Raw genomic sequence first — 25,099 nt, 5'->3', positions numbered from 1 at the left:
AGCCACAAAGGGAAAACTCAGATTTTTTTTTTCATCATGATAAATATAAATCCTTAATCCCCTTCACTGATTTCCCCCTATTTCCTCTCTCCCCTCTGGGTGACCATCAGTTTATTCTCTGTATGGAAAAGTCAGATTTGATCACATAAAATTAAAATTTTTCTCATAAAAATCTTAAGAAGGCAAATAGCAACTATTCTTTTTAACAAACGGTGGCAGTGTATTTTCTAGTGTTTCTAAATATTGGTTACTTTTGTAATAAAAATAGAGTAAAAGTCTTTAAAGAAGACTAAAAAAACAATGGGCATGACACATTTTGGAAAGTCACAGAAAGGGGCTCCTGGGTGACTCAATCAGTTAAGCGTCCAACTCTTGGTTTTGGCTCAGGTCATGATCTCACAGTTGGTGAGTTCGAGCCCTACATGGGGCTCTGTGCTGACAGCTCAGAGCCTGGAGCCTGCTTCAGATTCTGGGTCTCCCTCTTTCTCTGCCCTTCCCATGCTCATACTCTCTCTCTCAAAAATAAATAAAAAATTTTTTCAAATAACAAAAAAAATAAAAGTAGGCTAGCATATTATAATATGATCTTATTTAAACACACACACACACATATTACATGAGTAGGAAATACTGGGGAAAAAACCCATCACAATGTGAGTAGTATTGTTCTAGTACTGGCATTAGAGAGGATTTTAATTTCTTCTTGAGAACTTTCTATACATCCTTTTTAAATCATTCTTTTTTTGTTCTTGGTCATTTTTTTAATTTGAGAGAGAGAGAGAGAGAGAGGGAGCAAGCAGGTGAGGGGCAGAGAGAGAGGGAGACAAAGAGAGAGAGAAGCCCAAGAAGGCTCTGAGCTGTCAGCCTGGAGCCTGAAGTGGGACTCAAACTCCCAAACCATGAGATCATGACCTGACTGGAAACCAAGAGTCGACACTTAAGTGACTGAGCCACTCGGGCACCCCTCTGTATATCCTTACTCTGTGCAATAATCAAATATCCCCTGCATAAGGAGCAAAAAATAAATTTTTTCTTAAAGACTCTCCTCTTCTGGAAGGATGATAGCTGATATCTTAAAGAGGAAAAATTGTTACAGATGAAGCCTTGAAATTATAAAACACATTTATAAAGGTTCTATTTCCAAGATATAGTTGATTTTAAACTTAGGAGTATTGACATACTAATTAATATGACTTAATTAATTCGGAATTTGAGTGCCTTCTGTATGTCGGGTACTGATGTATTTAAATTTTATTTGCAGAGCTCCACTTAATGGTGTCGGTGTAATTAACAGGTACATCGGCTGTGGTGGGGGACATCTCAGAATTAAAAACTCTTTCTGTCTCTGCCGAAATACGCCTCCCTGCCCTTAACCTCTTTCTCGTCCACTGTTTCCTAGCCCTGCTTTTTAGTGGAGGCAGGGAAACCTAGTCAGGAAGAGGTGAAGTTACAGGATACAGGGGCCATGTGCAGAGCTGCTTCTGTCCCTCAAAAACTGCCCTTGCAGGCCTGAGAAGACGCTAACTGTGGGCCAGGGCTGTGCTCACACACAGGTGGGGACTGGCTTCCGGCCTTGGGCAGGATGGGCTACCTCAAGGACTCTCCCCACCTCCTCTCCCCCCTCCAATCACAAACAGCAGAACTGGGAGCTTTCCTCCTTCATCCAGGCACATGCTTACTGGTAAGGGGTCAGCATCCACAGCTGAGCTGCACAGAAGGCTTCGGACGTTCTCTAGGTTAATTTCCATCAACCTTGGCACTCCTGACACTTGGGTCAGATCATCTTTGTTGCAGGGCAGTCGTGTTGTTATGCTCGATGCCAGAAGCACCTCCCACCCCCAAATTGTGACAATAAAAAAATGTCTCCAAAGGGGACAAATCGCCCCCAGTTGAGAACCTCTACTGTAGACCATGTCACCAGACAGTCGTGAGGGGTCCCCTCCCCTCCACCCACCACCTCCATGCAGCAGCAGCAACTGGTTGACTGGTCAGGTTAAAACTCAGACAGTGATCATTTTGTATTATTTTTATATTTTCTTCCCATAAATATCTTCTCTTTGCTGGTATGGTGCTGAATACACTCTAGCTCATATGCATTTATCATCTTTCTTAGAATTTTTAAAATTGCTAGTAGGTATGTAATTATCCTTAGGCTAAGAGTAGGCCTGAGTTTTATATAATGTGATCGTTCATTGTTGAAAATGAACTACATAGAAGGTTTTCTTCACTCATTTCCTAACGCCTGTGGACCATGATCAGTATCTAGCATTTCAGTTTGAGTTAATCACATCAAATTTAGCCAGTGTTTATAAGCTAGACTTTGTTTTCATACAGAATCTTTCAACACAACGGTTGCTTTGCCTGGATATTAAAAAATCACATGTGAGTTTGACATTCTTCCTACTCTGTTGTACTTCGTTTTTTAAGTGAAATTTACCTCCCAAATCATTATTTCCCAGTCCTCTTTTTGAAGGTGTCACACAAGGGGAAAACAATGCTTTCTAATCCGTGGCGCATCTCTTGGCTAGTGCTCGATGTTGAGCTGGCCGCCGGTCAGTAAGTGTATGTGCAATACTTTTAGGTGAGACCATTTTCCATTGCTTTTTTCCATTCTTTTTCTAGGCACTGAAACACCCATATTTTCAAGTTGGTCAAGTATTAGGCCCTTCCTCACATCATCTGGAATCAAAACAATCTTTAAATAGCAAGCAGGTGGAGCCACCAGAATCGAAGCCATCCTTGGTTGATCCAGAGTCTAAGCCTCTGCCAGACATAAATGATCTGACTGTCAGACAGCCCCCGCCGAAAAACAGACACCAGCCACTGCAGTCCATCCAGCTGCCACAGGACACGGGTGACCTACAAGCACCAAGGCAACAGGGTCAGCAGAATCCGCCGCAAACACTATTTCCGAGCATCGTCAAGAACATACCAGCCGTAAGTAGCCCGTGATGACACTCGAGATGCAGTCGTTTGGTTCAGTTAGGGTTTTGTTTCCTAGGCATTCCTATAAATGCTGGGCAAGATGTTAAAGATGATTCGGGGCGCCTGGGTGGCTCAGTCGGTTAAGCATCTGACTTCAGCTCAGGTCATGGTCTTGTGGCTCATGAGTTCGAGCCCCACATCGGGCTCTGAGCTGACAGCACAGAACCTGCTTTGGATCCTGTGTCTCCCTCTCTCTCTCTGCCCCTTCCTGGCTTGCTCTTTCTTTCTCTCTCTCTCAAAAATAAACATTAAAAAATTTCAAGATATAAAATAAGATTCTGTGTTGAAGTCCCTGCTTCCTCTGGCAGGGCCTTAGCATGAGATAACTTAAAATTCTAATATGGTTTATGCAAAGAAAAACTACCAAAACTAGTGAAATAAGGTCTTGATGCTACAGACTTTCTTTGTTACTTAGATACAGAGGAACTCAAAGCATTTAATAGAATATAGGACTCAAAAGAGCTGGCCCTAAATCTTCAGGATTTTAACAGTAATTTTATACTGTTTTTAAATACCAATGAATATGAACAGAATTTTTTTTAAGTGTCAAGCATAGTATAAAAACTTCCTCTTCCTACTTCTGTTGTTCAGTTCAGGGAGCTCGTCACATGCCATAGTAGCCGTCTCCTCAATGTGTATACTCCCAAATGCACTTCGTTACGGGCATTTTAGGACAGAGAGATCTCAAAGAATACTAACTCCTTATCCATTCCTGCCATCCTTGTATAAGCAAGCCCTGCTCACAAAGCCCTAACCTTATTCTAACATACGATTAATTACCTGTATCTTATGTGTATTGTTTGTTAGCTGGCTCTTCCTACTAGAATATAAGCTTCATGAGGTCAGGGATGTTTGTCTGTTTTGTTTATCAATACAGGCCCCAAACCCAGAATGGCACCTGGCATATGGTAAATTCTCAGCAAATATCTGTTCAAATATCAAATATTCATTCAAATATCTGTTGAACAAATGAATGAATAATTGTCCACATTATTTCTGAGCCACTCCCAGGGTCCTGAGGAGTCCACATCATCTTTGGGGGCATTTCTGACTATTAGAAAGTTCTTCCTTATACTGAGCTAAACTCTGGTCTTCTTTAGCTTTTAATAAAAGTTCATCACTCTTTGAGAAAGGCAGCCATTCAGATATTTGAAAATCGCCCTTAGATTGCCTGCCCTGCTCTCTAAGAGAAATACCTGTGGTTCCCTCACGTGTTCCACACACGACATCATTCACCAAGGACTGAGTGATCCTTGGTTCCTGTGTAGGAAGGAGCCGTCGGGTCCCCTCCCCATCCTGCTTCCCTGTTAGAATGAGGCTGCCAGGACCAGAGGGGAGTATAAGCCACGGTGAATCCCAGAGCCATGGGTCCGCTCATGCCACCAAAGATTACATTGTTGTTTTTTTCTTGGAAGGCACATCAAATGTTGACTCATACTGAAAGAAAAAGAAATTAATATTTACTGAGTATCTACTAAGTGCCATGCACTATACTCAGTCCTTGTATGCACTGGCTAAGTTAAAGTACCCAATACCCTAGCCCTACATTTTTAGATAGCCAATATAGGTTTCAGAGTTGGGACTGATCATTCTGTCAGCTAAAAGTCCTAAGTCTGTTTTTTACAAGTGCTTCTGCTAAATCGCATATCCTTTACTTCTTGCTTGCTGTGTATTTGATCTCTGGGATTCAAAACATTGTAAGACCTTACTTTTACTTCCCAAATTTCTAAAGTATTTTGTCTCCTCAGTTTAACCATTTTGCCCAGCATGTCACCAGCTATGCATTGGTTTGGTTGTTCATTTGTTTTTTGTCTCCTGTACCTTCATGATGAACAGAATGGCAGTGGTGAGCCCTTGTTCAGGCCACTAGAACTTTCTTCTAGATGGACACTGATCCATGAGCAGGACTCTTGGTCAGACTACTGAACTATAACAAATATAGTTATTTGCTGCTATAACAAAATACCATAGACTGGGTGGCTTTAAGCAGAAATTCACTTTATCACAATTCTAGATGCTGGGAAGTCCGAGATCAGAGCGCTGGCCACTTTGATTCCTAGTGAGGGCCTTCTTCCTGGTTGTGGATGTCACCTTCTTGCTTGGTCCTCAAATGGCAGAGAGAGCAAGCAAGCTCTCTGGAGTCTCTTTCAGAAGGGCACTAATCCCCGGTTACCTCCCAAAGGCCACTTGTCCAAATACCATCACATTAGACGTGGGGTCTAAATGGGGGGGTGGGGGGTGGGCAGCAGTACTGGCCGTGCTCTGTTGTCCTTTTGTTGCTTCACTGATAGCATCAAAGCCCCTGTCACCCACCTTGTTGAAGGCCACACAGACTACATACATGCACTGTTTGCTTTTTATAAAAAATGGTGGCCTATATGATCTACCACTCCTTTCCCTCAGTGCTCAAAAACTTCCTCTTTAATAACTGATTTTAGAATCTTTGCCCTCATCCTATGCCAAACGTATTACAGTGGAGTTTTCAAAACTCCACCTTCTACTTTATAAAAAACTATGTACATTTGCTCCTTTCCAGTCTTCTCAGGCATCCTACTTGATATTACTGACACTGTTCAGAAGCATATAGCCTCAGAGCCCTAAAAAGTAAGCGTCTCAAACTCAGCTAAGTATAACCTTTGATTAATCTTCTTATCTGGGACCTTAGAGCTTTTTATTCTCCTTAGTCTAGAGCTCATTTTCCCTGGCAAAGAAAGCAATACTCTAACGGAAGGTGGCAAATACTGTTTTTGTCATCAGCTGTCACTGTGACACCACGAGCTCCAAGCTATAGTATATCCGTTCTTTAAACATCTTCTTGCTCCAAAGATAACTGTATTTGCTGATCTCGCTTTCAAATTCCCTAATTTTCAATTGCCTTTGGATTTCTCAGTTTACAAGCCCCAAGACCACCCCAAATAAATTTGAAGAAAACCACTGTCCAATCCAAGCCGAGTCTTTGTCCTCATTCTTTATTTTTGTTGACAGAGCCACCATCCTGAAATGATTCCTGCCTTTCCTTCTCTGCATCCATTAGGATTACAGTCAGTGACTCAGGATGGAAACCTGACCACTGAGGCCCCAACAGTAAATGGGTTTTCTCACATGACAAGAAGTCAGTGGTGGGCCAAACCTGGGCTGGGGCAGCGTGTAGGAGGAACCAGGCGGCTTCTGCCTTCCTGTTCTACCACCCTTAGCAGGTGGTGTTCCTTCCTGTGGCCACAAGATGGCCGCTGCTCCTTTGGGATTGCATCTGCATTCTAGAAGAGGGAAGCGTGATGTGGGCGCCTGGGTGGCTCAGTGGGTTAAGTGTCTGACTTTGGCTCAGGTCATGACCTCACAGTTCCTGAGTTTGAGCCTTGCATCGGGCTCTGTGCTGACAGCTCAGAACCGGAGTCGGCTTCGGATTCTGTGTCTCCCTCTCTCTCTCTGTCCCCTCCTCACTTGTGCTCTTTCAAAAATCAATAAATGTTAAAAAAAAAAAAAAAAAAACACTGACATGTCTTGCTAGCTCCCCAGAAGTCCCTCCAGTAGATTCCCACTGACAACTCTTTGGCTAGATTGTGTCACATGGCTACATGTAGCTGCAAAGGCAGCTGGGACTTCAGGTATTTAAGTAAGCATATTGCTGCACTGAGTGCTGCCACACTCTTCTCTCACCTCTGTTCAGATAGATGCAAAGTCTAGGCCTTTTATTACTTGTTAAAAGCAAATGCGTTCTTTCCCGAGCATTCCAACCAGTAGGAATCTGTCGCCCTTGCCACCAAATGCCAGTATAACTGCAAAGGCCTCCTATCTGAAGAGCCTGACCTTCTAGAACGCTGCCTTTATCTCATCACTTTTTAGCTCAAAAACATCCAGTGTTCTCCACTGCCCACAGGAGAGCTGCAGCTCGTTAGGCAGACACTTGAAGGCCTTCAGACTCCAGCATCAGTCTGTCTTTGCGGCCCTGCCTTCCTCTACTTCCAGCACCAACCATCTTCTTTGATAAGCACCAACCACCTTTCCTTCCCAGAACACATTCTGGCACTTTTCCATTAAAAAGACATACTCTATATATTTCCTCTTCCAAACTCTGCAACAACAACAATAACAGTAATAATCACAACCGTACCACCTAACTCAGTGATTCTTCTTCTGTGTTAGGCCCTAACCTAAGGACTTGCAACGTATTTTACTATTCAATTCAGAAGTACTACTTAGATCGGTACTGCATATCACCATGTAAGGAGGAGGAAGCCAGGGCTTTGAGAAGTCAAGTCACTTGCCCAGAGAGACACAACCACACATGGCAGTTCTCCAAATTATACAGCAATGAGGAGTCAGTTCTGATCCTTAAGTACTTGAGTCCTCCCCCAATCCAAATTCAGAGATCTCTCCTCCCTCTGAATGCCTATCCTATTTTTAGTCCATGCTACCTATTTTTCTTAATACTTTTCATTGTGTGTATGTGTTATCTTAACTATATGGCAGAACCCTTGAGAACGGGTACTCTTAGTATAAAGTAAAGTAGCTTGTGCATTAAAGGCATTCAGCAAATGAGAAGAGATGATGATGACTGATTTTCCACCACAGAAGCCAAATGGCACACTGGGTCACAAAAGTGCTAGGAGGCGTTGGGGTCAGATGGTGTTCAAGTCTGGAGACAGCTGGGCAGAACTCGAGGACTATGATCTTGGAGCCTCCCATTCCAAGAAGCCAAGCATGGGTGTATTCAAAGAAAAGAGGAAAAAAGATTCTCCGTTCCGGTAAGATTTCAAATCCCTCAGGAAAATCTATTTTTATCACATATCAACTTTATGTTACTCAGTACATACAAATGAATGAAGATATTAAAGGCAATAAGTAGCTTAATAGTATTCTCTTCCACAAACCCCAAATCTCTACGCATGGCTCTGGGAAGGTAAGAATCTTGACTTCTCACAGTAATGTTTCTCAGTATTAATGGCTGAGTGGTGTGTGTGTGTGGTGGGAAGGCTTCTTGTGAAGTTTTTAGCATACTCTGCTGAAATACGATCACTATGATTCCCATCTGGAATCCGCATGCCTATTTGAAGAAAGCAAAGCACAATCTACAAAGGCAATGATTTCTTCCGATGGTGTTCAGATTCCCTTATTTGTTTGCTTGCTATTCTAAACTTTTTTGATCATTTCCTAAACTTTTTCTGGAAATTTAATATCTCTTGCAGTCCCTTGTCTTTTTCTAAGTCAAGTCTGGGAAAATATTCTTTTTTTCTCTCTCTCTTTGGACTAAAAGAATAGGGAGGAAAAAATATTGGCAAGAGGCAGGTAATTTTATCTAATAGTTATCTGGCATTCATGTTGCGGTCCACATGTCTCTGAAGGTACATGGAGATTCTGTGAGAGGGGATCTATGCATGGATAATCCTTGGTCAATAGGTTTCTAGATCCTCAAGTTCCAGAGGTACTCTTCCCTAAAATACATGAACTTGAGAGTAAGCCTGCATAATCCCCCTCCCAGTTAATGGCAGAAAGTCACGCCTCTTAAGCATTTTCAAACTTGAGTGCCATGAAGGCTGAACAACCTTTGAGATGCTAAACAAAGGGAGAAGTCAGAAGGCCAACACATTCAACTCAGAAGGTGTTGTCCTGTAGTATTTCTCTTAAGGGGAAAAGCCCACAATAGAAATAGGGTATTTTAGCCTTATGTTGGAAAGCATGGAGATTCAGAACCACTAAAGCACCGGAACCCAGTGATGCGTGTTCTTTTAAGTGTACTAGAATGTTCTGTGAAACTGTCTGCTTTTCCAAAACCTATGGATATACGCTGTACATAATTTTTTGAGGATTCAGAGTATTTATGGACTAAGGGTAGTTAAGACTTTATTTTATCAAGTCATACCATGAAATACTCCAATTATAATCATTCCTCATAATATTCCACTTTATAAATTATTTATTGTTTTCTACCTACTGTTAACAAGAAATAAAATTATTTAATTTATGATGAGAAATTATAGATGTCAGCTTAAAGATGTCAACACCTTAAAGATGTGTAGAGAGCTACATAGTTCCTTTCTGTAAAAATAATTCTTTGCATCTTCATTGGTGTACTATGTAGGTGACCTGAAAACTTTTTTTTTTTTAACCCACGTCATTCTAATTCCAGCTGAATTTTATCATGTATTTTAGGAGTAGAAGAGATTTGAATCAAAACCTATAGTTAAGATCAAGTTTGTAGTCCATATACTTAATTCTGGCAAGGGAATGATTGATAAATTTCAATATCAGTTATTCCTTTTCTCTTGAAGTTCTTTAGAAAAACTGTGACAATTTTTAATGTATATTTCTTCCATTTTTTCTTTTTTGGTATCTTCAAATGGCTTTATATGATTTAGACATAATAACAGTAATAATACAATTCCATTTATTAAGCGCCTACCTAAATTTTAATTTATAATCTTCATACTCCAATAAAAATATCTACAGAATAGGATATTGAGAGTCAGATAGGTTGAATGAATAGGCTGCATAAAGTCAGATGAGGCCTAATTCAAAACCAAATCTCTCTCTGTCCCGCACCACACAATTCCTTAAGCAGTAGGAGCTCAAATACTTGGCGCACTGAATGGACTCTGCCATTCTCTGCTCAGTTCCTCAGCCAGTCTAGGCTTCCTCACAGAGAATACAAAAGACCAAATACGCAAGTGTGAAATGTTTACTTATTAGGTTATCTCTTTTACAGTCAAGAAAAGCAAGGTATTTATACTTGTATGCACACTCGGTGGACACTCACTAAGTACCTCAATGGTGTTAAGCCACGGTAGGAACAGGATGGAGTCTGTCTGCACCCATCAAATGTACAGCAGCAGAAATGAGACCTTCAAGTCAGCCTAACACCAGGGCAGAGCATTATGAAGTGCTGCTAATGAAGGAGCTACAAGGAGCTCAGGAGTCCTGAGTCTGGGCAGACCGCTTTGAGGAGGAGAAGAAAGTTCTTTTGAGCAGTTCTGTTCTTTTGAGCAGTTTTGAAAATGGGTAGAATCTCAGCAGTTGGTATGACTACAAGTGGGCTGAGTCACAAGGAAAAAGAAGCCAGAAATGGGTGGGGCTGTTTCTAATGAAAGGGTCCTTCTCCCTGTGTTGAGGGCTACCCCTGCGCGAGTGGGGGTAGCCAGCAGCTCAAAGGGCCAACCAGGCCAGTGTCAGTCTCCGAGGGGGTCCCACACAGCCTTCCTGCTCACACATTACGTTGGCAGGCAGTGATGGTGGCTCTGACGGTCTTCCCTTTCAGCAGGCGGTCTTCCCACATGAGAAACCCACAACGGCAGCAGTGGCTGGAAAGCTAGAAACATTATGCACGGGCAGTTCGCTGCTCAGTGATGAAGCTTTCTGTCACATCATGGCTGGTACTAGAAATGATTCTATGGGCTGCCTAATATCTCTCAGGGGAGAAGCTGTCACTCAGTGTTCCCGTCAGCAAAAGGACTCTGACAGAAACCGTGTTAAGTGGGGTGGCCCTGCCTGACTTGAAAAGACGTGCAGGGGGCGGGTGAGGACATAGTAGCTGTCGTCTTCTCACTTGTCACATCCTGACACTACCTTCTGTGGTCTTTCAAGGCTTCCAGAGTCGGTGCCCTCAGGCTCCCACCACTCAGCAGGGGAAAACAAGAGCTTACCCGCTGCTGTTTCCCTGAAATCAGATTCGGAACTGTCAACTGCTTCCACCGCTAAGCAGTACTACTTGAAGCAATCAAGATACCTTCCAGGTGAGTAGAGAACATACAATGTTAATGCCAACTAGAGTAGGGGTCAGGCTCAAGTGTCCTGGGATTTTTGCAGAAAGGGCACCAGTAAAACAGCCTGGTCAGTCCTTGTTCCCAAGTACTTTTCTGGGTCTCCTGCCTCTGGGAAATCTGCTCGAGAAATGCCTAGCAGTGGAAAATCAAGATGAGAATATCCTTAAAAAAAAAAAAAGAAAAGAAAAAAAAAGCCTCTCTCTCCTGCCAAAGCTATGCCTTTAGTAAGTGCTAAATTTTATTAAAATAATTCTTCACCTCTGCTATACCATTTTATAAAATGTAGGATTTTATGCTGTTTCCTAAGTGATCGGGGTTGTGTGTTTGAAAGATCATTGTGGGTAGAGCATAGGGGCTCAAGAGGCCATTGCTCGTGTCTAGAACGAGAGGGTAGTGGCTTGCTCCAAGGTGGTGAACGTGGACACAGAAATGGGTAAGATCTCCACGTATTTCAGTAGGGGAAAGATACGACTTGCTGACAGATTGGTATGGGTGATGGTAACTAATGAGGAATTAGTATTGGCCCCTGGGTGGGCGATGGTGACCTCACCTGAGAAAGGGAAGATCAGGAGGAGACAGGAATACAGAAGTAGGGAATCTCAGGAGTTGGGGTTGGTGTGTCTAATAGACGACTATCTAGTAGATGACTGAATATATAAATCTGGAGCTTAGAAGAAAGATCTAGACAGATGGTGGGTAGTTTCTGTCATGGCTGCAGGTAGCATTTTCTCCCCAAAATCCAGTTTAAAAAGAAAAGTTTAAACCCAATCTAGCCTAAAAGGGAACTGATTTTTAAGTGGCCATATATCTATACAGATATATCTTTAGTCCCAAACGAGGAAAAGATCAAGAGCTGAGAAAAGATGTTTTAGGTAGAGGGGAAAACACTGGCTTCTCTGAGTAGAATAGGCTGCACACTTGGAGTTTAAGGGAGCTCAGGGGAGAATGAGGAGAGGTGAGGTAGGGAGAGCCAGCAGGGGTCAGGTGAGACAGCACCTTGAGGGCAGGGGAAGGAATTTGGGGTTTGTTCCAGCTCGGAAGGAGGCCTTTGGGGGGAACCTTGCAAGGTGAGTGGCGACCTGACACATGTGATAAAAAGACTGTGTAAATGATGGCTCGCACAGGGCAAGACCAGATGCAGGGAGGCCAGGTGGAAGCCACTGTAGTCCTCCCGGGACAAGATGATGACGACTGAGCGGGAGCTGGGCTCCTCATATATTTTGGAAATGGTCTTGCTGATGGATGTTGTAGGAAATAAGGGAAAAGCGAATTTGTGGCTTGAATCATAGGTGGCCGGTGGTGCCATGCTCTGAGATGGGGAAGGCTGAGGAGAAACAGGATTGGGCGGGAAAGAGGTGGTCAGTCTTGTGTGCGGGCTGGGCCGTTAGAGTTGAGAGGCTTGTGAAACATGCCAGCGTGGAGAGGCCATGCAGGAGGTGGGAGGGAAGAGCCAGAAACACTGAGGAGGGACCTGGGCCAAAGAGAAGGGCGACTCCCAGACAGTATTTAAGTCCATGGATTGAACAGGATCACCCACAGAGAGACTGTGAGCGGAACAAGGGTAGTGGGAGAGGAGGGCGAGGGGGACTCAAGAAAGAGGAAAGGAAGGAGCCAGGCAGATGAGGGGAGGCCATGAACCGGTGGTTTGCAGAAGCTGAGATGGGACAGTTGACCTGGAAGAGTTTCCTGCTGAGCGGTTAAAAGGAGGGACAGAGCCCGATTAAACTGAACAGTGGGGACATCCCTGTGACCTTGGTGAGCAGTTTCAGTCTGGAATGGTGAGGGAGAACGAGGCTGGGGTGGGTGGAAAAGCGAAGAGAGGTGAGAAATTCGTGACTGAACAGGTAGACAACTCTTCAGGGCTGTCGGCTGGGAAGGGGAGCTCAGAAATGGAGCCGTCCTGGAGCGGGGCTCAGGGCACGCTCCGGTCATGGTGATTCCGGGTCTTCGCAGCTCATATACATGTGGACAGGAATGACCGCTTACAGAGGCTGGAGAGAAGAGGAATCGATGAGGGACTGAAGTGCTGAGGAAGGTGAGGAAAGATGAGGGAGGCACTTTTAAAAGCAGCAAAGATAACTTGCCTTGTAATTTCTATCTAGATACCCACAGGTTTGTACACTTTGGTGTTGAAGCTATGAGGAGTTCTGATCCTACTGCAAAAGCAGGGATGTAGCAAAATTCCCAGAACAGATTCATGGGGGATATTTTTCCCTATTTAAAAATCAGTCAATCAATCAATCAATCATATAGCAAATCGGTATTTTCTTATCTATACAAGGGAGCCCTCTGGCGGTAGGAAAGGCAACTGTAAGTTTTTCTCAGGATAAATAGATCCAAAGCACCCTGTTTTCATTCTGCTCCCTAATATGGTTTTCTGGGACATATTTCAGGATATCTGAAACTGGTCTGTCATTTCCTTTTTAACCAGAAAGATCAGATTCTACAAAATACTGTGGGTCAGAAGCATGGCTGTAATTGAGACAATAAGCAGACTTGAAATTAGAACTGCTTGAAATCTAAACCTGAGTCTTCCTGTTCCCCTGTTGGCATTTTTCCCCTTGAAGATGCCCCTCTCGAGCTGGATGAGATTTGAAACTAGAATTGAGCTCAGTTCGGTCACATGGGCAGACATTTACTGAGCACCTATCATGAGCCAGGGATGACTGCAGAGGATAGAAACCGAAATAAGAAGCGATGCTTGACATTTATGATCCACAGTTATTTTTTATAATTAAGTGTCTTCAGGAATAAAGAAAAAGCATATCTTTGGGGACCCTCTTTTTTTTTTTTAAACCATAAAGCCAAGCATAAAAGGTCTTCTTAAGCATCAATCTTTAGGATCACGGGAGCTCTAGAAACGTACCATATACTTTCAGGGCAGCATGACATCATTCTACAAGACTTGCAGATCTGTGACACTGGCCTTCAGGGAGAGAGGCACAGGAGTCCTAGTTATTGACCTGCTACTGACCGGCTGTGTACTGGACCAAGACTTTGAGACTCTGTTTTCTGTTATTTACATGGGACTCCACTCACCTCTCGGCTCACCCTGTAATCCTTAGGTACTTAACTATAGCAAGGCGGCCGCAAACAGAGTGTGCAATGGAAGCAAAAACCATCGCTCAGAGGTGCCCTCTGGTCTCACCCCCTGCTCTCAGAATAGGACCCTCTGGCACGAACTGATGCCACCGAGCAGGCAGGGAGAGTGGTTCCTTCCACAGCACTTTTGAAACCCTGCTCCTTCTCAAGTCCGTTTATCACTTCTGTCCTTTCCACCCTGTGTATTCAATGTCCTATGTCATTTCTACACTTGCCTCTCCGACTGCATTTGAAATTTCTTAACCTGGCACACAAACTCCTACGTGATCAGACCCCTGCTCCCCTCTCCAGCCTCATTTTGTGCCAGCCCCTGTTCTTTCTTTCTCCATGGAATGTGGCAGGTTCCTTCCCACCTTGGGCCCCAAGTCTACACTGTGGCCCTTCCCAGGAACACAGCTCCCATCCGCTCCAGAGTCCCAATCAGATTCACATTTCAGCTTAAAATTACTTTTTTTTTAAAAAAAGAATGACTGGTGGAACTTCTAGAGAAAGTTTCTTCTGTTATTTGCCTGCCTTCTCAGCACCAGATTCCTTTAAACAGTTTATATACCGTTATTTACCCATTTGCAACCATTAATGTTTCCCTTTCCTTAAAGTAGACTGTAAGACCCAAAAGGGTAGAAACTATGGTTTTGGTCACCACTTCCTGTCCAATGCCGCATACAATGCCTCGCGTGTGATAGGTGCTCAGTAGGTATTCATTCAGTGATTTACTTTCCTCGGAGGCAAGGGATGATGTATTCATTGCTACCTCTATCAGTGTTTGCTATGTAGAAGGGGCCCAGTAAAAGCCTGTAAACTAATATGTAAATGACTTCACATTCTAGATTGTGTCAATTTCCAAGAAATCTGGAATCTTTAAAAAGGCAGAATTAAAGCAACTGTCTTTGCTAATGGATATATTTACTTAAGGAAAAAAAAAAAAACTAGGGATATCACCAGGCTAACTGGATTAACAGAACAATTTAAGTACTCAGGGCCCATTCTTTATTGAACTACATTTATGAAAACTGTTCATTGAAGGAGATTATTAGTATCCCTGCCTACCTTGCCTTTTCTTTGGGGGTAAAGGATTTTTTTGTATCGATTTTTTCATGAGTTATTGCTACCCTTTTAGAAAGCGCATCTTCTTTCTGTCTCTCAATAATAAAAATGTTAAAAAAAATTTTTTTAATATATTAAGTTAAAAACCACCCTTTAACCACTAGTATACTAAAGTCTAAGGTTGACTCCACATTTCACAGATTTCAGAAAATAATTAACAGTTTAGATTATTGTCTAATATGCAAATAAGGTTCACAGATCTTTACACATCTACGTGCAATCTCTCAATTCTCCTGGCTACACTAAGTGTTCCTCAAGGGTCTGGTGCACAGACATATAATTTTAAGTATATACTTAAATCAATTTGAAGAAAATTTGTGTACCACCTCAATTCTCATAAGACATCTAGCCAGAAATGTCCCATGTTTAATGATTATTACTTGTATTATAGAAAATACCTTGCGTTTACAAAGCACACTATGAGGATTCTGTATTATTGGAAGCATTCTGGGTTAAAGCAAAGATCTACTACATTGTAACATAAATTTATTTCCATTCTCCTCCAAGTTATTTCTAGTGTCCATTTGAATGTATTATGTACTTTTCCGTCAAGTTAATGATCACATCTTAACCTCTGAAACAACTATTTTGTTCTTCTAAGGTGTTAATCCCAAGAATGTGTCCTTGGTAGCCAGTGGAAAGGATATAAACCCATATACTTGGAGTAATCAGTTATTTCCTAAGTCACTGGGACCCATGGGGGCAGAACTTGCTTTCAAAAGGAGTAATGCAGGTAAAGCAAAAATCCATTTAAAGTATACCTTTACATTGTTTTCCTTCTGCAGATTTTTACTTTTAACTAGATTGCAGCTGCCTTCTTCCAACCGGGATACCCTTGGGGGCACCCAAAGTTTTCAAACTGGTACTTGAGCACAGGTGGTTTTAAGGGAGTCACACGCCAGATCTCCACTTCCATACGGATTCTTTCCTCAAATGGATCTCCCTGAGCAGTGCGTCTCTAGTCTCCTACTTCACAAAACTAAAGACACGTTGTCTTGTTTACTATGGTGTGTTTCCACTTTCCCGAAAGTGTTAAAATATCAACTATACCTGGAGTGCCAATCCAAGAGACCGTTTCATAAAGTTGGGATCAATGTTGAGAAAGCGAGTAGCGGTGATAATGGGGGAACAGGTCCTGTTGAAGTCAAGTGGTTTCCAGTTCTTAACCTTCACGACATTGAAGAGCCCAATTGAATTATTAGCTGACAGAAAATTAAAGTTCATTTTTAAAGTCACGATATAACTTTTGGTCTAGAACTCTGAATAGGATTCAGACTGGTGTGACAAAGCTGTAATAAAAAAAACCTTTCATTCCCAACTATCTGTTTTACATTAAACAAGGTTTCTCAGTACTTACATTTCCAAAAAGGAACAAGAAAAAAGGAATGGAGTTGGCCCTGAAACCTGATTTTAGCAATAAGCAATATTCATTTGTGGACACATGGACAGCTTGAATAAGCTGCCATCTTTCTCACTGAGATGAATTTCTCCCCAAATAATGCCTTTTAATGTTTAGCAATCAAAATTTATACTATTCAGCTTTTTTGATTAACTATAAGCAATGAATTGTCATAATTATAACTAACCTAATCCAGAAAAAAAGTATTTTAACATACTTATGGTTATAAGAAACTTTTGAAAGATTTCAATTTATACTTTTTTAAAAAATATGTTTAATGTTTGTTTATTTTTGAGAGAGAGAGAAACAGAGCATGAGCAGGGGAAGGGCAGAGAGAGAGGGAGACACAATCCAAAGCAGGCTCCAGGCTCTGAGCTGTCAGCACAGAGCCCAACATGGGGCTTGAACTCAGAGGTGGTGAAATCATGACCCAAGCTGAAGTCAGATGCTTAACCGACTGAGCCACCCAGATGCCCCTATTTATACATACATTTGAGTGATCAATTTAAAGACTTTTAAGCCTAAAACTATATTTGTTTTTTTTAACCTAAAATAATATTTGGATAAAATTTGGGCTTTGACATGAATGAAAATAAAATTTGAGAGAGAAATGAAATTAAATTGAAATTTCCAACTGTTAAAAAGGAATACTGGTAGGCATAAAATCACCATGGTATTGGGGCGCCTGGGTGGTTCAGTCGATTAAGCCTCTGACTTGGGCTCAGGTCATGATCTCACCATTCATGAGTTCAAGCCCTACACTGGGCTCTGTGCTGACAGCTCAGAGCCTGGAGCCTGCTTAGGATTCTGTGTCTCCCTCTCTCTCTGCCCCTCCCCCACTTGCATTCTGTCTCTTTCTCTTGAAAATAAACATTTAAAACATTTTTTCTTTAAATCTCCATGGTACTTAGATTCCACTGGTTATAGTTAAAGGAGAGATATAGCTAAAGGAGAGATTTTTAAAACTGTCTTTTAGTTTTAATTTTAAATGTCTATAATTATAGTATGCCACAAAGGACAACTTTTGGAACTTATAAACTAATAAAACTTATGCTGAATAATCTTACATATCAGTTTAAAATGTGTGAAGAAGTAAAGAGCTTTTTTAAAAAAAAAAAAAAGATAGTGTTTTGGTATTAGACACCCAAAACACCTGAGGGTCACTATAGCAGTCTACTGGAATATTCTGATGTGACATTAACACTGTGGACATTTTAAGTGTCAAACACTGCAGCACTGTAGTTTACTCCTTTTTGCCAGTATTTTAAAATAATATCCACTGAACCGACTAGTTAAATACAAATGAGTTATGGTTAAATACAACTTCGGGTCTCGGGGGAATCTGTAACTGGCTAGCATCAAATGAAAGCTATGACCACACCTGAGAAGACTTTCTCATGTTAAGGGTGCTTCCTGATCTTTTCATTCATCATCTAATCAATCCTTTTTTCTTTCCCTCTGCTTTTCCTAAAATATTCTTCTTATTCATTCTTTCTTTCTACCTGCCTTCTCTTCAGAGGAAAGCATAATTAAACCAATTGAAAAACTATCATGCAATGAAAGTTTTCCTGAAAAATTAGAGGACCCACAAGGTAATTTCTGGGCATTCTAGATGAGCACAACTTGTTCTTTGAATATCTTGTCCAGTGTTCTTTTCCACATTTGCCCTGAATCGTGTCATACAAGGCCACTATGAAGGCCAAGGTCACCTGCTTTTAGAAGTCAGACCAGGACCAGGAGAAAGAGAAGCATTCTGCAGCATCAGGAACTCCTTTCTTCAGTAGTTGGGATTCTAAGACTAACGTGCTCTCAGAAAGTTTTATGCCTGTCTTCTTAAATTAATTATGACAATTTAAATAACTGAAGCATATCTACTGAAAAGAATTAAAAGATTTCCCAATTTCGTAATCGGTATTCCTGCAAAAATTCTGTTACATTCTGAAACTCATTTTTAAGCGTCAACAATCATTTAAAATTAAGAGCTAACCAGGTTAATAGAGACAGTAGATTTCCTAGAGGTTCCAGGTCGCTGATTCAACAGTCCTAACTACTGGCTCCAGCCTAAAACTCTGCAGCTCACCAGGTGCTGCAAAACGAACTAGCCAGAATAATTTAAGAAGAGTTCATTTTCTGTGCATCTTTCCCTAGCAACTTCTTCCTGTAATAGGAAGACGCAGCCTGTTAAGTATTCAGCACATGACTTTTAGAGTCTAATATATCCCCATACTGTCGCTCAGTGGGCCTTGTGATTGTGGACAAGTTACTTAGGTTCCCTGCGTCGGTTTCCCCATCTCCAAAATGGAGGAAATAACATTTATCAACATATTATTATATAGCCATACCTAGGATTTTTGTCACAGTAAAGCATTTAATAAGTGTCTGCTCTGGTGAGGAGGAGGAGACCAGGGGCGATGTTGTGAAGCTCTACTGAACTTTCTTTCAAAAGTCTTTCACAGTAGAGGGCTGCCTGGGGATTTCGAAGGCGCACACAACTGTGTAAGCAGATAACGCACTCGCTGTGTAAAATCCCATTTCAGTGACGGTGCTGCTGTTTAACATTTGTTAGTTCAAGAGCAGATACTTATTGGGAGCCTACTGTGTGGAGCGCTGTGGCAGACTCAGGGACAAAAAGTTCAGAGTCCACACTTGTGGACAAATAACACTGTGAAAAAATGCTTCAGCCGTCGCTGCCAAGCAAGCAGTTCTTGAAACCACCACCAGGGCCAGAGCCCCGCTTCACCCCCAGCTGACAAACTTGTCCCCTTTCCTGCACAGCGAGGCCCCTGAAGGAGGAATTACATCCATTTCTTCCTCTTATTTCCACTTTGCTCTTCAGCTCACTGTAATTTGTCCTCAGATGGCTTCAGGCCACTGAAGCTCCTGCCAGGTGCTGACATCATCCTAGTGGCCAGTGCAAATCCCACCAGACCTCAGCCTCCTCCGCCTGCCTTCCCTCCGCACACTGTGCCCTCTCGGCTATTCAGACCCCGCTCCTCCCAACACCTACCCTCCCTATTCCCTCTCCTCCGCGGGCTCCTTTTCTGTCCTCTCCCTTCATGCTGGTGTTCCCTGGGATTCCATTCTGGGTCTTCGCACACCCACCGTCCCTCTGTGCTGGCTCCTCCAAGCCCATGGCCCGTAACTGCCATACTCGGTAAGTCCAAATCTCCAGGCCAGCTTGATACTACAACCCGAATATCCCTTGGCCACCATGTCTTTCTAACAAACCTGACCCTCCTGTATTGCTGTTGTTNGTTCCCCCCCCCCCCCCCCCCGCCCCCAGACACCCCTTCCGTTCTCTTCTCCATTGCCTCTTTGACTCCTGGAGTTCAGACTCTCGTACTCGCTCATTTCAGCTACAGCAATGTCGACCTGTCTTCTGCCTCTAGATTCTCCCCCTTCGGCCCATCACTCTACTGCCCCAGTTTGATCGTTCACTAATAGCAATGAGGATGAGGACGATGACAGCTGACGTTTTCTGAAAACCAGATTCTATGCTAAGTGCTTTGCATACATCTCATTCAATCCCTACAACAACCCTATGAGTAGGTGGAGTAGATGCAGTCATGATAGTGATTTTACAGAAGGAAGATGAGCAGAGAGCACTGCAGGGGTGGGGGCTTCCTGGCAGGAAACATCGTCTCAGGTTAAGAGAGTCATAAAAACACTTGGTATATTCAGGGCAAACAGCCTTGGGTTCATGTGCTAACCTGGTCCCTTACCATGATAATGTAGGCAAGTTCTAAGGGCCACGAGGTGTGGATAAAATATACATCTAAAAGGGTTGTTATATGGACTGAATAAGATGGTCTATAAAGCCATAGTGCAGTGCTTGAAATAGAATCTAGAATTATCAGGGATGGTGGTTCGTATTCAAGATACTCTCGGGTGCTTTAAAATGTTCACCTTCTGACCATGAAACTTTATGATACGTCACTAGGAAATCTTGGAAGTTATGCTACTTACAATCAGTCAGGATATATCCCTTCCTTTCTCAAAAAAGAAGTGGGGTCCGCTGGCCAGAGGATACACTTAGCACCCCTCGGTGCAACCCCTTCAGGTAAGAACAGCTTTAGAGTTTTTAAGATTTCTGATCAGAAAGGAGCTTCTTCTAAGTTTATACACTTTGCCCACGCGGAGACTTGTAAATCAGCCTCACCTTTTTAACGCAATTCTAATTATTTTTGGCAAAATGACCCTTCTTCTGAAGATGTGGTTTGAGAGTCTGTTGTAAGAGCTGCCTTTAATGAAGTGGTGACTCTCTGCCAGGCACACGGATTATGCTACTGAATCTTCACAAGACTGGGTGAGGCAGACCTTTCACGGATGAGGTACCTGACAGGAGGTAATTTACCGAGGGTCACGCAGCTCCTACATGGCGGAGCTGCGAGAGGAACCAGTTTGTGGAATTGCAGAGAACATGCTGTGCGACCCAACGGGATGTAAAGAAGGTGCATTTTTCAGAGCTGCGCACCCAGTACCTGGCACAAAGTGGGGGCTTCATAAATACGGAGATGCTGTTCGTGGACCCCTCCACGGTGGTTCCTCTGCCGAGTGCATAAGTGAGCCGTGGCAGAACTCTCCCACCCGGGCTCCTGCTCTGCCCCTGGGGCAGATGGTGGCCGGTCTGCTTGCTTCTCCGCCCTCCAGTTATGACCCAGTCGGGTGCCGGCCCTGAAGCCGCATGGCACCACAGCCACATTCGGGGTGGTGATTCTGTACTTGAACTTGTACTTGCCTGACTGTGAAGGTCCTCAAAACCACACTAAAATAGAGGTCCTCGTGAAGGCACTTAAAATAAACATCAAGGCAGACAATCAGAAGTTTGGTATGACAGGCAGTTGTATCAATCCACTCTGAACTTCGAACTCCTGATTAGAGTTCACACTCTAAGGTTCTCTGAAGTTCAACCTCTAAGGTTCACACTGTTGGAGCGAAAGCTGTGAGAAGCACTGGACTTCTGTAATTTATGATTTTGAACCACAGCAGAATTGCTTCAACAGTACTTAGTTACCTTATCTGTGAAAAGCATGGCTTCATTATCTCTGCTGAAACGAAATATGTAAGTAAACACTTTATCTACAGCAAGTGATTTTTTTTTTTAAGCCTCGGGTATTTTAAGCCAGCCTGACAGTGAGTCAGCAGCCATGGCTTCATAGCAGTTTTTAAAGGATGAGCAGAAAATCGTAATGTTTCACATTGTTTTGTTATCTAAGTATCTGCTCTTACAAAATGAAAGAGTGGGCATTTTAAAGAAACAATTTTTATAATATGTTGAAGGCCTTTGTGTATTAAGTATTATATGTCAGATTAGCGTGCATGTTCCTGTTTTTATTTTTTTTTTTAAGGAAATGCTTTCTCATAACTTTTCATCTCTTCATTTCCTCTGCTCATCAGATGTTCCTACAGATGGTGACAGGAGGAAAGGTAAAAAAAAAAGAAGTAAATATTAATCACTGTCAAGTGGTCAATGCAAATCCTTAGGAAAACACTGTTCTGTAAGAGATGTGTCATCCAGTGCTCCCACTGGTGTGAGTTTCCCACAAGAGAATAAAACCAGGTCATTACCGTATTTACTCAACTATCTGCCCTTCTCGCAAAGCCTTTCTTTCTGCTCTTCCTCAGCCTCACCCCGTTAGAGAAGAAACATCGCATTAATTTCTTCCAGCTTGCCCATGTAACCTCTCATCCTGAACTTCCCCACCCCTCCTCCCTGCCTCCCTGCTGTGTGGTAACAACAAAGACCTTGAGGAGTGACTTCTTCCTTTGCAAGGGCAGGGAGGGTCCTGTTTTAAGAGTGCTACATTCATTAACTCTATTCCAGAAGGTACTATTATTATGGTCTCCATTTTACAGAGGTTTTATTTCTTGCTGAAGGGTACATAATCGTGGCACTGATTACGGGCAAACATCTTTCCTTTAGCAAATATTTTCTGCAAGAAGTTAAATGCTCTTCATAGGACACGTGCTGTTTTTAACATAAATGCACAGCAAGGGTCAGAGGGCTGACTGCCCCACTAAGGAGGTGCGGGGCAAGGTCCAGCTAAGACACAAGAGCATTTCTTGCCTTGCCACGAGATCTCGGCCTCTCTGTCAGCTACTGAGTTCTTCACCAAGGGTGCCTGAGACCTAAAATTATGATTTTTCAGAAAGGAATCCTAAGTGTCCACACTACAGCCTCCTTGGCAGAATGACTCCCTCTTCAAAGTTTTAGAAATGTTTTCCTGGACATGGTTTCCCTCAAATGCCTTCAGGACTTGACACGGCTAGGTCATGAGCTGGGAAACAGTCCACTATCACTCCCCAAATCCCTCATTTTGCAACCCAAGAGCCTCACCCAGCTGTTAGCTGAAGACTGCATCCCCTCCCCCATCACCCCCCAGGGGACTCTCTCTCTCTCTCCCTCTCTCTCTCTCTCTCTCCCTTGCTCCACTCCCTCCCTCACCCCCTCCCTCAGATCTGCAGCCCTCACAGACTGGTGTGTGTCTGCACTCCCCTGGGTTAGAACAAAGGGGCTGCTCCCGGAAAACTTGGTTAACTGTTTAACCAGTCCTTCCTTCACGGTTCAGGGCTAACTGGCTCTTCTGAACACTTCGTCCCCACCTTGTTAGGTAGCTTTTTATTGGTTTGAGCCTGGAGAACTTTAAACCTGGTAAGTGTAGGATGACCGGACAGGGTGACTCTCCCCAGGGCAGTTCCTCACTTAATGCTTTGTTCCCATCATGCTGAGGTTGGCAGCACCCTGGGCCCATGTGCTCCCATAATTTCCCCTCAACTCCTGGTTTCACAGAGAAAGTTTAGGGAAAAACAAAACAAAACAGGGAAACCACGTGAGTGAATACGGTATGGTTCGTGTTAGGTGTACAAAATGGTCAGACTTGTCTCAAAATTGACACTTGGTTTAATCCAAGAGTAACAGCCAGCACACAGTGTGAAATGATACTTAAATCCCAAATTGAAGGATCAAACACCCCTCTTCAGACAGGGCACCTGGGACACTCAGCTGTAAATGTGAAGTGAGGGTGAGTGAGGGAAGGACTGGAGAAGAGATTAAAGTTCTCTGTAAAATGATTTACTGTTTTGTCATTTGACGTTTAAGCAATTTTAGCTTGTAAACTGTTCCATAACAAATACTTAACAAATTAAAATTTCACAAATATCTAATCAGCCAAAGTTATGAATAAAGCAAACCTTATGACGAACGGTTCGGGATCTTAGGACCAGCTCACCTTTTAAAGGAATTGTTATTGCTCTTCATTTTCCCAATTAAAAAAGTGAAGTTTCTGGCTTCCAAAAACCACATTTTCATGTTTAAAAGAAATCTACTATGGGATCCCATCTATGTAGCTCCACAAAGGCAGAACTTTATAGGGTTAACAAGTACAAATGACGTTTCTCCAGTAGGTATTATGCTTGAATATTATTCATATGTAAACACTGTGTGATTTTACAAAGTCACTCACACTGTGGGTATTGCCTGCTCAACAGGAACCAAGAATTTTCTTGGTCATCCTAATTGACGTTGCCTTCCCAAATGTGATAGGCATCGGAGAGAACCCAAAAAATCAGCAGCAAGAGTATCAGAACTGTAAACCAGAAATACTGGCTCTTAGCTACTGAGAATTCTGTATCAACCTAACACTACACTAGAATTTTGAGTTTTACTATTAAAAGGAAAAAACACCTTAGGGACCACTGAACTAATCTTTTAAAAATAAATTCAGAACTTCCCCATGGAATGAAAAGATTTAGATTGCCTTATTTTAAATTTGAGAATCAAATGAATAAAGTTGTAACTTCCAATTCTGATTTCTTCCAGAATATACCTGGAACACAAAACCCAGTCGGGGGCAGTTTTCAGGACCTACTTACAATGCTACGGCCAAGAATCTCAATATTGTGAACCGCCCGCAGCCTGTTCCCTCAGTGCACGGGAGGACAGACTGGGTGGCCAAGTATGGCGGCCACCGGTAGGAGTCGGGTGCCAAGTCCCACCGCATTGCTCCATAGAGTCCCTGCACGTCCCCTGACCCTGGGAAATGTCTACAGATGTCTATTTCTACAGAGTTCTGGAAGAAATATGCAGCAGTGGGTACTCTGAAGAGCAAAAATCATCTCCTATTTTATTTCTCTCCTAGAAATGAAATCCAATTTCTTAGCATCAGTTGCCCACAGTGCTGATATACGGGTAGGACTTTATAAAGTATTGAATAAACTATTTGCCAAAGTATCAAGTATTTGATCTACAAATTACTAGTTACTAAGTATGGTAAGACACATTTTTAAAAAGGCTTCCATAAGTAAGTGTTTAGAATGTTTTTGGTTTCATCTGTCATTTGCCTAAATTAACTAATATTTTGATTGGCCTCNAGGGGGTTTTTTTTTTTTTTTTTTTTTTTTTTTGTAAATAGCAAACCTCTGTGGTCTGTCAGTTACAGCTCTATTGGGCTAAGGCTCTACCTTAACCAGTTTGGCAATGGCAGACGATGTTCCTTTATCATCTGTTTTTCTACTTTGAATTATGGAAGCAATGGTAATTCCAATCTTGAGCAGGGTGTCTTTCTTAGGAATAAATTTAACTTTAACATAAAGATTTCAAAATTATGACACCTGATTTTAGTGGAGAAAAGAGTCTGCTGTTTAATTTTGACCAACACAGCTCCTGTGAATTCATGGTGACTATCAAACTCAATGGCTTGATGACTCCCAGATCAACCAAGTCAAGGTTCTCATCTTCACATCATTAAGAGAG

At 42.5% G+C, this 25,099-nt stretch overlaps 1 protein-coding gene across 5 annotated transcripts in view; it reads left to right on the top strand.

Annotated features, from left to right (window-relative positions):
• The window catches only part of MAK (male germ cell associated kinase), a 46,042-nt gene that overhangs the window by 20,179 nt on the left and 764 nt on the right, over positions 1-25,099 (top strand). Inside the window, exons 8-14 of one of the 5 annotated variants that reach the window (XR_013336544.1) lie at positions 2,623-2,937; positions 7,558-7,730; positions 10,564-10,712; positions 15,550-15,681; positions 20,288-20,407; positions 21,745-21,774; positions 24,167-24,535. Coding sequence is in view for 4 of the 5 variants with exons in the window: in XM_077770095.1 (XP_077626221.1) it covers positions 2,623-2,937; positions 7,558-7,730; positions 10,564-10,712; positions 15,550-15,681; positions 20,288-20,407; positions 21,745-21,774; positions 24,167-24,321 (1,074 nt within the window). In the remaining variant the exon portion in view is untranslated. Of the gene's footprint in view, positions 1-2,622; positions 2,938-7,557; positions 7,731-10,563; positions 10,713-13,621; positions 13,728-15,549; positions 15,682-20,287; positions 20,408-21,695; positions 21,775-24,166; positions 24,578-25,099 lie in introns of those variants that run through there. The other 4 variants (XM_077770095.1, XM_077770096.1, XM_077770097.1 and 1 more) reach the window with 4 other exon arrangements.

This window comes from Crocuta crocuta, unplaced genomic scaffold (genome assembly GCF_008692635.1).
Source record: "Crocuta crocuta isolate KB4526 unplaced genomic scaffold, BGI_CrCroc_1.0 scaffold24, whole genome shotgun sequence".
Lineage (NCBI taxonomy): Eukaryota > Metazoa > Chordata > Mammalia > Carnivora > Hyaenidae > Crocuta > Crocuta crocuta.
Note: the sequence above shows the minus strand (reverse complement) of the source record. Positions and strands in the feature narration are given on the sequence as shown.